The 14731-nt window shown below is 36.9% G+C and overlaps 1 protein-coding gene across 2 annotated transcripts in view; it reads left to right on the plus strand.

The window, feature by feature from the left end:
- Positions 1 to 12711, plus strand: part of LOC150080972 (putative ATP-dependent RNA helicase DDX10) — a 274251-nt gene extending 261540 nt beyond the window's left edge. For both annotated transcript variants that reach the window (XM_090381935.1, XM_090381936.1), the window contains 2 exons: positions 9080 to 9255; positions 12539 to 12711. In XM_090381935.1, coding sequence (XP_090238061.1) covers positions 9080 to 9255; positions 12539 to 12665 — 303 coding nt within the window. In that variant the 3' untranslated portion in view covers positions 12666 to 12711. The remainder of the gene's footprint in view (positions 1 to 9079; positions 9256 to 12538) is intronic.
- The last annotated feature ends 2020 nt before the right edge of the window (positions 12712 to 14731 follow it).

Consider the following 14731-nt stretch of genomic DNA (forward strand, 5'->3'; position numbering starts at 1 on the left):
CCACACAGTTGGTACATTTCTCTTGGGTTACTGTTACCCATATGGAGTACTTTGCATTTGTCAATGTTAAACTTCAGTTGCCACTTCTCAGCCCATCGGCCTAACTTTTCTAGATCCTGTTGCAGTAGCATACTGTCTTTACTGTCATTAACAAAATGCCAACCTATGTATCATCTGCAAACTTGGACTTAAGTCTGATATACCTTCAATGATAAATAAACAAAACAACAATGGGCCCAGCACCAAACCCTGGGGGACTCGGCTAATAATATTAGACCATATAGAGCGGTGTCCATTTATTACCACTCTCTGCCGTCTCCAACTCAACCATCCCTTTATCCATTGCAGAAACTTGCCCTTAATGCCATACTGCTGTGATATGTACAACAGTATCAAAAGTTTCCTAAAATCCAAGTATATGATATCACTTAATTTAGGTGTAGATCATATTGCCAAATCTTGGAATTGCAGCTGACAGATTTTTTAAACTTGCTACAAGATGTGAATTTTCATTAAGGTTTCTTATATCCTGGGATGGGCTGGCTAGGTTGATGTAATATTTTTTCCGTGGCAACTAAGGCCAAGATGTGTGATATAGATGGCATTGTGTGGATGGTATCCTAACTTGCTCAGGCAACACACATGAAGGGGCATAAATTTAAATTGAAAAAGATGGTTGTTAGACAGATGTAAGAAAATTTGCTTTCAGCCAGAGACTGATTGATTGTCAAAACAAACTTCCACCTTGCATTGTGAGGGTGAGTAGTTTGAATAAATTTAAAGAAGAATTAGACAAATTATTTGGGAGGATGGAGGGACTGGTTTCCTGTTGTATAGGATTAAAAACTTGAATTTTGGAGAAGGGGAACCTTGCAACCTTCTCCTAGGAGTGATTAACTGTGCCATAGGTTTTCTGTATTTATGATGTATAATTAATATATTACTTTTCACCAATTTCTGTAACTTGCTGCTGTGTCTTGGCATTTCATTCCAAATCATTGTACAGTCCACTGGGGACATTGATCACTGTCTTGCTGTACCATGCTCTGAACTAGTGATGTGTTAAAACAACTATAAGGGTTTAATAGAGCTCCTATGAAGACAGGCAGAACTTTCCATTTCAGAGATTGAGTAGCTTATCTTAGTTTAGTATTATTACAACTTGTGAGAGTTTTGATAACTTGGTGGGGGGGTGAAAGCTGAAAGGTTTGGAGGTGGAAACTTATACTGCAAACTGAAACCTATTTAGCATTCAAGTTTCGGTGGGAGTGGAACAACAATTCTTACTTGTGTAGTGTCATCATCTAGTGCACATATCTCATGTAAGGCAAGTGTAATTAGCATCAGCTTTACTAGAGGCATACGATGCAAGAAAGCAAGCTTATGCAGCATCAGCCAAAAAAAATCCCCCTCCCATTTCGCCCCTCCATTCATTCAAAATGTCTGTCCAGCTCAGCCTTAAAGATATAGTGGATTCCGGTTATTTGGGCCACCGGTTAATCGGGCAGCCGTTTATTTGGAGCAAATCTTAAAAAACAGAAACAAATCAAGAAAATAGCCAGGTTTACTTCGCTTAACTGGGATAGCATGCCATTTAATCGGGGCAGAAGACCGCAGCACTGGAGATTACCCTGCAATTGTCTCCGACGGTACCACGTGGTTCGGTCAAAATTCTGGAGGTCACAACCATAAAACAATAAACACAATTAGCAGTCACCTGTTTATTGGGCTTTTCTGTTAGTGAAATCTGTCATAAATGGACAGTAAACTCGATCTTTTTGAATTTGCGATAATACTGACAGCTGGAATTCTGTGGGTTATTATGGTGAAATGTGTTTACACTTCCATGAAATCTTCAATCATATAAAAAAATTCATTTTCAGCTCTTCTCTTCGTTCCTATTTTTAAAGCTTTGTAACTCGTTACTCCGTTCTCACGCGTATCGTGTTACTTGCAGTTTGTGTGCCGTGTTCTTTGTTATTGATTGCTTATCTTTTTACTGTTTTAAATTTTAACCCCCACCCACAAATGTCAGTGAACAGAAATGTCAACTAGTTCGTATGTGCATATTACATTACGTATTAATTAATCCGATTATCACTTATATTCTTCCGATTTTCACGTATCATTTAATTTTTTTAATTTGTAAGGTAATAAAGGGTAAATTTGTGCTTAATATATCTTTGCTTTTATAGCCTGTGGATAATATTCCTCCTATTTTCGCTAATTAGAATTGCTGTTTAATAGAATTAAAATTCAGTTCACAAACGTGATCACAATGACCGGCGCTTACTGCACATCGTATAGTGAACAGTACTTTACTATGTTGAGTTCGTCGTAACATGATTTAGCCGACCGGGCTAGCCGAGTGAGTAAAGTACCTGCCCGGCAACCCAAAGGTCGCAGGTTCGATTCCTGCCTCGGGCTTGGATCAAAGTACTGCAGAAACCTTGGGAGGTGCAATATGGCCACAGAAGCCGATGCGCCAACAACTACCAAATCAAAAAAAAAAAAAAAAAAGTAACATGATTTGGTTGTACAGTGAACCAATTGTAAGGGGGGGGGAATACATTGTATTTTTAATTATATATGTGAAACTTCGGATAATTGGGGCAGCCGCTTAATCGGGCCAAAATGCACTAGTCCCGATATGTCCCAAATAACTGAATGGACTGTATCTAGGCTATCAATTTCCACAACAAAGACGGAAGTCTGTTGCACCAATCGGCTACCTCTGTTTAAAGGATTCCGCCCATCTATTCTGCAACTGTCTTTCGTCAGTTTGAATATTTGACCCCCCTCAGGTTCTTAATCTGACCAAGAGGAAGAATGCCATCAGCATTCAGCTTGCTCAAACCATTCAAGGCCTTATACACCTCAATCAGATCACCTCGCAGGTGCCTACTCTCCTGGCACTGCAATTTGCAGAACTTAAGCCATTCTTGGTAAGAGCACCCCTTTGTTCCCCTCACCAATCTTGTTGCCCTTCTTTGTACTCGTTTTAGCAACCCTACATCCTTCCTAAAATGAGGCCTCCAGACCTGTACACAGTACTCTAGGTATGGCCTGACCGTTGCCTTGTATAACGGGATAATCACCTCCATGACCTGCCCTAGTAGCCCCCTCCGCACTGCTCAGCAAACTTCATATTTGACTGCACAATTATCCCCAGGTCTTTTTCACTTTCCACTTCCCTCATTGTAGTACCACACAGTTGGTTCATTTCTCTTGGGTTATTGCTATCCATACGCAGTACTTTGCACTTGTCAATGTTAAACTTCAGTTGCCACTTTTCAGCCCATTTGCCCAACTTATCTAGATCCAGTTGGAATAGCATACTGTCTTTACTGTCGTTAACAACCTTGCCAACCTTTGTATCATCTGCAGACTTGGACATTAAACCTGATATACCTTCATCAGTATCATTGATAAATAAACAAAACAACAATGGGCCCAACACCGAACCCTGGGGAACTCCATTAATAACATTTGTCCACGAAGAGTAGTGTCCATTGATTACCACTCTCTGTCGTCTCTCACTCAACCATCCCTTTATCCATTGTTGCAACTTGCCCTTAATGCCATACCTCTCCAATTTGTGCAGCAGTCTTCCATGTGCAACAGTATTTTTGGCATTCAGTTCCTTTGTGACCACATCATAGTATCCAATCAAATTGGTCAGACAAGATTTCCCGTTAACAAACCCATGCTGCATCTTAACTATTACTGCAGTCTTGTCTAGATGATCCTGCAATGCTTTTTAACCAGTGATTTCATTATCTTCCTCGGAACACAAGTTAAACTAACAGGTCTATAGTTATCTATGTCACCTTTTGATACATTTGCACACCTCCAGTCCACGGGGACCTCCCCTGTGTCCAAGGAAGCTCTCATAATTATGGCTAAGGGTTTGCTTATTTCCTTTGCTGCCTCCTTTAATATAACTGAATAGATCCCGTCCACCCCAGGTGCCTTTCTTATGACTTCAACAAGAGAAAGAGAAATTTAACTTCAACAATTTTCTCTTCCACTTTTCTCTCAGTTATTACAAAATCACTTAGCTCCCTGTTAGAGTTTGATAAACTTCTGGCACTCCCTTCATTGAATAACTCCTCATGTGAATGTAGATGCAAAATACTTATTCATTTTATCAGCTACCTGAGCATGATCATCAATAGTCAACCCATCTTTGTTAAGTGGTCTAATCTGATTCATCCCTTTCCTTCTAGAGTTTACATAAGTAAAGAACTCTGCTGTTTTTCTTTGCATCCTTTGCCAAGGATTTCTCCTAATCTGCCTTCGCCTGCCTAAACCTCCTTTGTGACTTTATATGCATCCCATACATTTTTCTTCTCCGCCACAAGCCTCATTAGTTCATCTGACATCCATTTAGGCCTAAACCTTGAACAGTATTTCTCAGTTGGAATGAAAAGCCTAGCAGCCTCGAAAATTAAGTTCCTGAATGCTTCCCATTTAGAATTCAACATTGGTAACATCATCAGTTGATCCCACTGAACAGAATTTAAAAACTGTCTGAGACCCCTGTGGTTACCTTTACAAAAACAAAAGCCCTTCCCTTTAGCCTTGATGGTAGTTACATCCTTAAGTAATTCCCACATCAGTACATTGTGATCACTGTCACCCAGTGGTTCCTTTATCTGCAAATTCTTATTCATGAATAATCACTTCTGATATTCAGATCAAGAGTATTACTCCCTCTGGTTGCCTCCTGAATATGCTGCTGTAGAAAACAATCATCCAATAAAACCACAAAATCTTGCTAGTGTGCGAGTGACCAAACGACATGTTCCAGTCAATATCTGCAAAGTTAAAATTCCCCATTATAAGACATTCTGATTTACTAGGCCTCTCTATTTCTCTGCACAATTGCTCATTATACTCATCAGATGCATTAGGCCTATAACACACACACACCTACTGTTTTTCCTTTCCCAGTGCTTATGCCACACCAAACAGCCTTAACACTGCATTGTCCACCAACATAAATTGGATGCACTTCCTTAGATTTTGTGTTTCTTAACTAACAGCATAACCCCTCCTCCCTTCCTGTCTGTCTATCCTTTCTGTACACATTGTACTCCCACATCTCTGATATCCCAACAATATCTGCCTTTGATGTCTTGACTAGCACTTCAAGCTCATCAAATTTATTAACTATACTCCTAGCATTGGTGTACATGCAAGTATACATGCACCTGTTACCACTCTTAGTTACCCTAATACAGCCCATGTATTTATGTGTTCCACTATCACTCCCAGCAGTCCTGGAAATCTCCATTGCCTTGCTTTCCAGGCTGCTGCTGCTCATTCTAATAGAAGCAGTGCAAGAATCACTTTTGCTTATGCCTGCGGCCACTGGTAACCTTTTAGTCTGTGTATCACCCCCAAGCTAGTAGTTTTTCAACCCACCTAACACTGCCTCGATAGGATTAGCAAATATTCTTGCACCTTTTCTATTTAAGTGTACCCCATCCCTGTAGAAGCAGTCTCTCCTGTCAACAAGCACAGACCAGGCTGAAAAAATTCTACCCCTTGAGCCTTGCGCAATCTCTCCATGGCTGAATTGATCAACAAGGCTCTCATCATATTCTCCCTCCTATCGTGTCTGGGCAGAACTGCAGACGCTTTCACATTCAAACCTAACTTGCGACTTTTTGTCAACATTGACCTGTACTTGTTGAGTAAATCTGCAGATCTCTTACTGTTAATGTCATTAGTTCCAATGTGTACAACAATATCACCTTTCGTGCCCTTAAAAGATGATATCCGCTCTACGTCATCAACTTTTGCCCCCTGGCAGACATACCCTGTGCCTGTTCCACCTATCCTTCTTGCATAGTATATTCCCTATCTCTATGACAATAGTCACCAACAATAACTAGTTCCTTTGGGACCAGCACATTCTGCCTTGGAGATTGCCTCTGTGTTGCCTGATGCATGAGTGAGCTCTGCCGTTGAGCTGGGCAGCTAAGAGCTTGATGGGCCCCTCATATTAATTTCTTCGAGGGCATTTACCCTACACCTCAAGCTCTCATAGACGCCCATCAGAATGCTGAATTGGCACCTAATTTCTTGACACTCTAGGCTTCTAGCACACACACACACACACACACACAAAGACATCCTCCTTGGCTAGATCATGTCCCGTTTTAGAAAGTTCAGCAAACATTTCACATTTTGAACATTTTTTGAGACTGTGATGTGTTGGAGAATCGCCCCCTTTATTCCTCCCCCAAGTCATAGCACTCTCACTAGTCTATGATCTTTGCTTCGCAGCTGTAGTCTGGGTCATGATTTCTGTTTAAATACAATTTAATTAACAATGAAATTTAATAAGATTAATAATATTTTTGATTAATTGATAATACTATAATAAGTTAACAGATTCCTAATTGAGTGCTTTGTATTACGCTATCTAGTTTTTCTTTATACCTTATGCTATCAGTTCGAGATATACAAAGGGTACTAGGAAAGTTTTGCAATACAGCTTTGTTTATTTAATTTTTTCAAAGTAATTTCCTCTACATTCAATACACCTCTCCATCCTCCGAAACCAATCTTTAAACCAGTTCTGCCAAGTTTCACTAGGGAGTAAAGCACACTCGTTGTCCCAAGCCCGTAGAAGGTCCTCATCACTGGAAAACTGCCTCCCTTTTAGCTTCATTTTCACATGCAGGAACAGTGCAAAGTCGCAGGGAGCAAGGTCTGGACTGTAGGGAGGGTGCTCGAGAAGTTTCAGTCCTGTCGTGGTCAAATATTCGGTGCAGGCTTTGGCGCAGTGAGCTGCAGCATTATCGTGATGGAGGTACCAGGTGTCCATTCTTGACTTTGGCCGCAGGTTCTTCATAGATCCAATGACTTTAGGCAGGCATTGTTCAGTATACCACTTAGCTGTGACTGTCTTCTGCGTGTCCAAAACGACACATTCCACAATTCCACTCGATTTGAAAAATACAGCTATCATTTTCTTCTTTACAGATCGGGATTTTCTGACAATTACGGGTGTGTCGTCATCATCAAAGACCCAAACTTTGTTTTGAGCCTTGGTCGGCAGATCGTAATAGTACAGCCAAGTCTCGTCACCTGTCACGATGTTGTTCACATACCGAAATTGTCCCTTATCAAACTTTTTTAACATCTCCCTGCACCAAGTCACACGTCATGTCATCTGCTCTTTAGTCAGTTGATGCGGCACCCAGAGAGAACAAAGTTTCTTCACGTGCAAATGATCTTGCAGAATCGAACGAATTGCTGGTGCATTTAGGCCCAAAATATCCTCTATCTGTTGGTAGGTCACTCGCCTGTTTTCGTCAAGCATTTTCCTCACAGCAGTAACGTTTTCCTCCGTAACTGACGTTCGTGGCCTTCCCGGCCTCTCCGAATCCTCCAGAGTGAAATTTCCCCTTTGGAATTCTCTATACCACCTGAATATCGTTGTACGATGTGGACAATCATCATCTAGTGCAAGAGTCATTTCTTCTAAGCACTGGTCTATGGTTAAACCACGCACAAAATTATACTGCAAAACTGTCCTTATCTCATTTCGTGACCACGATGCCATCGCAAGCACTTTACACTCTCACTACTAATGAATAACTGAGCCCATTGAACTTGGCGTGGCGGCTTCTATGCACGTATGAACATGTCTCAACATGCAGCAACAAGCAGCTTCCTGTGATTCATTGTTGTGTCATATTGCAAAACTTTCCTAGTACCCTTTGTATATACATTACGCTATTTCTTATTGACTTCAATATGGCAGTTAGTTCAACAATATTGGCACCAATGCCGGGAGACGTAACTTCAAAAATCACTAGTTAAATTCAAAATAAGAAGCTAACGAATGCTACTAAACCTATTTAATATCCCTGTAAAACACAATGTAGTATGTTAATTAACGAAGAATTCAGTAAAAATTAAAAATACGTATCCCTTTACAGCAGCCAAAAATCCACCAACTGTTCTTTTCCACAAGTAGAGCACCCTCCTATTAGTTAAGTAAGGGGGAAATAGTTTACAATATTTACTCATATTTAATGATTAAGAGAAGGGGTGATTTGTGATATTATAAAAGAGAAGTTCTGAAGCAGAATAATTGCATTCAACAGTTTATAGGATCAACTGTAACACACCAGAGATCCACATCATCATTTGCATTCTAATTAAAATTGTTGCTCTTTGCTCTTCAGGAATAACTACACCCACTTTCTGATTCACTGCTGATTGTTTAAAGAAGAACATTTTACATAATTTTAGCCACATCTATTTGTTCATCTTTTGTGATGGACAGTATAGTTATAATATGTGAATCTTGGGTTCTTGAGTCAGTGACAAGCAGAAAGAGAATGGTTTTTCTTACAAGTTATTTCATGTTTTTAACCTGAAAAACATTCCTATGGGCCTGTGAACACCCCCACTTATACAGATATAATACACAATAACTCATGTGAGCTAGTGCACTTGATGTACCAAGAAACTCTAACCAACTAATCATTAGTCTTGATATGGATTTTAGACTCTTGCTATCTTTATCGCTTTTGTATGTTTGACAATTTAATCTAGGCTGATTTTAATTAATAAATATAAAGTATTAGATCATAAGTGTAGCGTAGCTTAATTTTCAGCATTCACCTCATAGTAATTTGCTTGGTTTAATGAAACTTATAACAGGTACAAAACTTTTAAATTCCGATTAGTAGCTATTCGTAACTTAGTGTAATTATGAATTTTAAAAAATTTAAAAATTATGAGCTTTAAAATGTGTTAAAATTTGCCTAAGAAAGGAAAGTGCACATTCCATTTTTAAAATTCATAATTACGCTAAGTTACGAATAGCTACTAATCAGAATTTAAAAGTTTTATAACTGCTATGTACCTGTTATAAGTTTCATCAAACCAAGCGAATTACTATGAGGTGAGTGCTGAAAATTAAGCTACGCTATACTTATGATCTAGTTGTTGCTTCACAGCACATAAGGAATCCTTAATGTATCATCAGTCATAAATAAAGTATTTATTTTGTTTTAAAATATATATATATATATTTCTTTTTTTATAGATAAAGAAGGGTGGAAGAGATAGCAGCTCAGAAAGAAATGATGAAAGTTCAGAAAGTGAAAATGAGCATCTTTCTGCTTTGATTGATGAATTGCCCAATCCTGATGATGTTTATGATAATAAGCGATCCAGAGATTCAGGAGAAAGTGACAGCGAGGAAAGTGAAATGTTGTCAAGGTCAAAAAGTTATGATAATTGTGATGTGATCTTTGTAATAGTCCTCTTTTGTAAATTTTTATGAACATGATCATTTATGGTCGGTGACTGTTGCTAAGTGCATCATAATACAATATAAAATTTAATTTTACTGCTATTTTTATATGCATAGCCATGAAGGATAACTTATGGCTACACATGCAAAAGGCATGAACCACAGGCCACCAGATCCAGTGGGATCCATCTCCAAATTCTAAATATGTAGATGTGATTTCTCAATTTCAAGTGGTGGAATACATGATTTTATTAGCCATTTGTTTGCAAATAAACATAATGGTGCACAGAAATAATTTCTAAAATTCATGTTGCGTTTCATGGTGACAGTGTTACATGTGCTGAATGTTTGTTTATTTTTATATATATATATATATATATATATATATATATTTTTTTTTTTTTTTTTTTTTTTCCACAGAACATAATCTTCCTCTGAGTTGTGCCAGTCATGCACGCTTGTTGTTTAGAAATAGGTTTCCCAATAGCAAAAAAATATGGTTGTGGAAGAAAACAACATTCATTGTTATTGAAATTGCACAGATAGGGAAAGAAGAGGTAGTGATGGCTCTGAAAAATGAGCCATTTTCAGTTGCTACAGGTGGCAGTAATCAAAGTGATTCCAAGTGATATCCCATTTTGGTGACCTTGCATAATAAAAATAAAAAATCATCAAATTGAAAGCTGCTTGCTCTTGGTGCCATAATTGGAAGGTGATAATTCTAGGCACGTTGTGTCAATATTTGAAAATCAAGACATGCTTTTCAATTCAGCATATATCCCATCCTTGTACTAAGGTCATTACTCCTAGATTATATTGAGTCCAATATTGGGCATCTTCTGAATAACCTGAAGGTGTGTAGGATTCCTTCAAAAAATCATCTGTCACTTAGTGTTGATAATGCATTTGTTATGGTAGACCTGAACACTAGAGTAGCAAGAGTATTAATAGCAGAAATTGAACACTTGATAGTAAAAGGCTGTCCTTGTAATCTTATTAATTTGTCTGGTGAAAAGAGAGCTGTATGGTTTCCTGTGTAAGCAAGAATACTTGCTGGAAATTTACTACTATCTGAAAAGAAGTTCTAAAAGGAAAGATAGACTTAAACAGTTTCAACTGGTGTATGACACTGATGTAAAAAAGAATTTGAAGAATATATGTACACACTTGGCTGTCTTTGGTTAAATATGTAACTAGATTGGTAGAGCAGTGGCAATCTTTAACAAGTCTGTGTAATGAGGTTATAAGTGGTAAGAAAAGCAATATGAACACTTTTCAGAATGCTCAAATTTTAAAGTACAACAGGTCATCACTAATAAGTGGCACTGACTCATATTCAAATCCAGTTCATGATCCAAAAGCTTTTAAAAGAGAAACTGATGAACTTGAGAAAAAAAGAGCTCCTGAATTGCAAACTTATAGTAAAAACAATCTAAACAGGCCAAGCAACTGATAATTCTAGGCATGTTATGCCAAACGTTTAAAATCAAATATACTCTTCAATCAGCATACTTTGCATCCATGTACTGAGATCATTACACTTAAATTATGTTGAAGAATGTTATGTGCAAATTTATTTTACCAACAGTTTTCAAATCCTTCTCTTCATTGTAGAAATTGATTATCAAATCAGGCTAAAACAGAAGAATGATTCTCGCTTAGTCATAAGCTTTTTCCACTGCCAAGGTCACGGAAAGGCTAAAAGAAGAGCAGAAGTTTCTGAACTTTCACTCAGTGAGGAGGGGGGGGTTGCCGGTTTCAGTATGAGAACCTACCAGATTCTTTACGAAAGAAGAAAGAATTGATGTACAATGGTTCATGGTTGGAGAACTGACAAATATGTAAGGAAGCTTGAAATATAAATAATTATTCCAAGTTGTGCTTGGCATTTTAACAATTTCTCATAGCAGTGCTGAGTGCAAGAGAATATTCAGCCAGGTTAGAAAGACAAAAACTGAGTCCATATCTTCTCTTTCTGGTTAAGCTTTGGAAATGCTCATGGCAGCTCTAGACAGCAGGGCCATTGTAATGAACAAAACTTTGAGGAGGAGACTCTACATTTCTGAAGAGGGTAATATGTCTAATAGAGTATCTAAACATAAATCCACACACAGAAAAATGTTAGGTAAGCTAATGTTTAAAGGAAAACCTCCTGTTTCCCTCCTGATTACAAATCCCTGTATCCAAAAAAGTTACTGCCACTGCACGCATGTGGCAGTAACTTTTTGGCCAAGCTTGTTTTGACATTATGAGAAACACAGTTAACATCAGCTGCATGTCAAAGCCCGTCAACATGCTTCCATGCTGTACTACTGAGGTGTGACTCAGTTTTCACCCAAACATTGTTTGTTACTTAATGATATGAATATTCTGTTGTGTAAGGGATCATGACAAGCCATTTGTATATAACCGTCCTGAATGGAATGGACAGGAAGTCTCACTACTACTACAGGGAGTCCCTGATATCCAAGTACTCATTATCTGAGTCCCGCAGTTATGAGGATTTGAAAATTAAGGAATTAAAGAAGCCCTTGAGAAAATTGACCAAGCACTTCAATATTTTGTGAGAATGACCCTCTTCGTGATCGTGCAGCAAAAGTTAAGCATAGAGTTAGACATAACTAAATGCTACAACACAATTTTATCTGGAGAAAAAAAAAAAAAAACTCTGGATTCATTCTTTATTCATAAAACTGAAAAATAGTGTAACTTCAATAAACTTTACTTAACCTTACGTTGTTCAAAATATTATAATAAATAATGTCTAATAAAATAATTTTCTCATTTTTCAATTCCTTAATCCATTTTTTACTATGTACAAGTATATATACCCATTATGAAAATTTGGCCCTTGTTTTAAGTGGAATTTTCTGGAACCTATTATCCTCAGATAATGAGGATAATTGGTTCCAGGATAATGGGGATAATTGGTACATCTTTGTTGGGAATAAATAGAAACTCGTGCTAGAAATTATAATAATAATCAAATGTTTTCCAAATTACTGCATACTTTAAAAAATACAACTGTGATTTTGTGTGACCAGCATGTTTCATTGAAAAAGCTACATCCTTTAGTAATTTTGAAATAGTCTCTCCCCCCCCCACAAAATGCTAATCTCTGCATTTATCCCTTTAGTAAATTTGAAATAAATACACTCTCCCCCCCCCTAGAATTTTCTAATTTTTCTAAGCTAAGATGAGTTAATCTCTGTTAACCTTATTAATTGTACCTGAAAATTTCACTTTCAGAAAAAAGAAAAGGCTGGATTCTGAATCAGTTTCGGATGTTACTGAAGGTAGCGGTAACTCAGATGACAGGGGCTTGTCACTAGCTGAAGAAGAAGCTTTGGCACTTCATTTGCTATCCCAGAGATAACTAATATGAAATGTACAGATATGTAAAATAAATTATTTTATTTTTTTAGACTTGTTATTGTGTTATTTTACATTAAAATTGTCTTCAGTGAATGATTAATTAAAATGGTAGCACCCAAGAAGCATTATGCTTAACATTACACTGTTCTACCTTTATATGAATATGGTAAAACTTGCTTGATGTTTCTTTATTTGTCATATTGTCCATAAGACTACTTTCTGGTATTTTATAAAACCTATACAGAATTAGAAGGAACTTCCACATACAACTTTTTAACCGCCTACCCTGCCTCTCCTTCTCTCACACACATTCATATCTCCCTTCAGTTGTTTTATTTCAAATGAAAACCACTGAGTGGTACTGCAAAAATGACACTGATATCCATTACCAAAACTGTATTGTGCATGTGCCAAGGGCACAACTTCTCTTGGTAGAAATTGCAAGTTGCAGCATACACTTGTTAGTTTTCATTTGCTTGCTGATTCTGTTTCAAGTAAATAACTTTCATCATAATGTTAATTTTTTGTGTTTTATAATTAAATTTCATTTGCAGTGCTAGCCAAACAAGCATAACTTTTTTTTTTTAAACTGGTTAAAGAATCAAATTGGCTTAGTCTAAAAAGCTACTAGTGATAATTAAGCAATCAACAGGAAGCATGGAAGACCAACCACCATTTTCTTGACTTGATTTCAGAATATTTGATGAGAGAAATATGCATCTGTTGGATGTTGGTTGCTTTGTAATATGCTTTTAGCATTAGTAGAGGCATATGATGCAAGAAAGCAAGCTTATGCAGCATCAGCCAAAAAAAAAAAAAATTTTATATTGTATTAAGTTTTTATAATATAATATGTAGTTCTTTTATAGTATGATATGCTTACCATAAAAGTCTAAAAGAATTTTAAGAAAAGATCCTGCAAAAGAAGTTTTAAAAAAAAGAGGTTTAACCATTATTAAGGTCAGGGTCAGTCTACAATACTCTTGGTCATTTGAAAATCACAGTGTTTCAAGTTCTTCCAAATCTCAAAATCCTACTGCAAATATATAAGCAGTAGGTCAGCATTATTGAGCATAATATTAAAGAACATAAGAAACTGTTTCTTAACCATCATGCAACCAATCCCAGAAATGCTGCCATCTTGAGTATTTAAATTCTTTTACAGTTATGTTTCAGTTATCATTAAAGTGGTAGGTTAAATTAATTTTGGATTGTTGCATTAAATAACATTACCTACAATGAAACTTAAGAAAGTTGTTAATTATAAACCATTCTAACTAGAGCTAAGAAAGAAAAAATACATACATAGAAAATTCATCCAAAATTTTATAAACTAGTTTACCCTTAGAATGAAATGCCCTCAAAGCCAAACTTTTCTGATTATTGACAAAGAATTAGTCATCATGCAGAATGGGGGGGTAGCATTGATAAAAAAAATTTTGTTTATACCCTAGGATTAATAAATGCAGAAGAATTTACAAGATAGAGAGAAAACAAGCAGTATATTTAGCAGTCACATAGGCTAGAACTACAGTCAACTCAAATGTCTGTGCTACGGTGCTCTCACACTAAAGCTCTCTGCTCTTGGAACAAAGAAATGATGTTTCCCAACTTGATCTCCTCTTCATGAAGAATTGGCAAGATCATATAGCAGCTGATAGAGTTTCGTGCTTACCCAAAAGAAGCTAACTGATTTTCCTGAAAAGAATAACCATGAACAGTAGAAGTAGGCCTGCTGAGTATATATATATATATATTAGTCAGAATGGTAACTCATTAGACCTTTGTTTATACAATATATCCAGTTTTATTATATTTTATATATATTTTAATTTCATACACACAGTACTTATTACACCATATAGTATTTTTAATAAAAATATTTTAAAATTACAGTGCTCTGTAATTTTAAAAATGTATATGCACTTTTCATTATAGTTATTGCACACTAAATCAGTAAATGAGGCCCAAACTGTTATTTAAGAGGTTCTGTTTCTCTTATTCAAGGCAGTCTTGGTTTTATTCACCTCAGATAATCAAGGAGTCCATAACTATACAGGGTGTTTC

Source organism: Mastigoproctus giganteus, chromosome 9 (genome assembly GCF_048544385.1).
Source record: "Mastigoproctus giganteus isolate SK-2022 chromosome 9, ASM4854438v1, whole genome shotgun sequence".
Classification (NCBI taxonomy): domain Eukaryota; kingdom Metazoa; phylum Arthropoda; class Arachnida; order Uropygi; family Thelyphonidae; genus Mastigoproctus; species Mastigoproctus giganteus.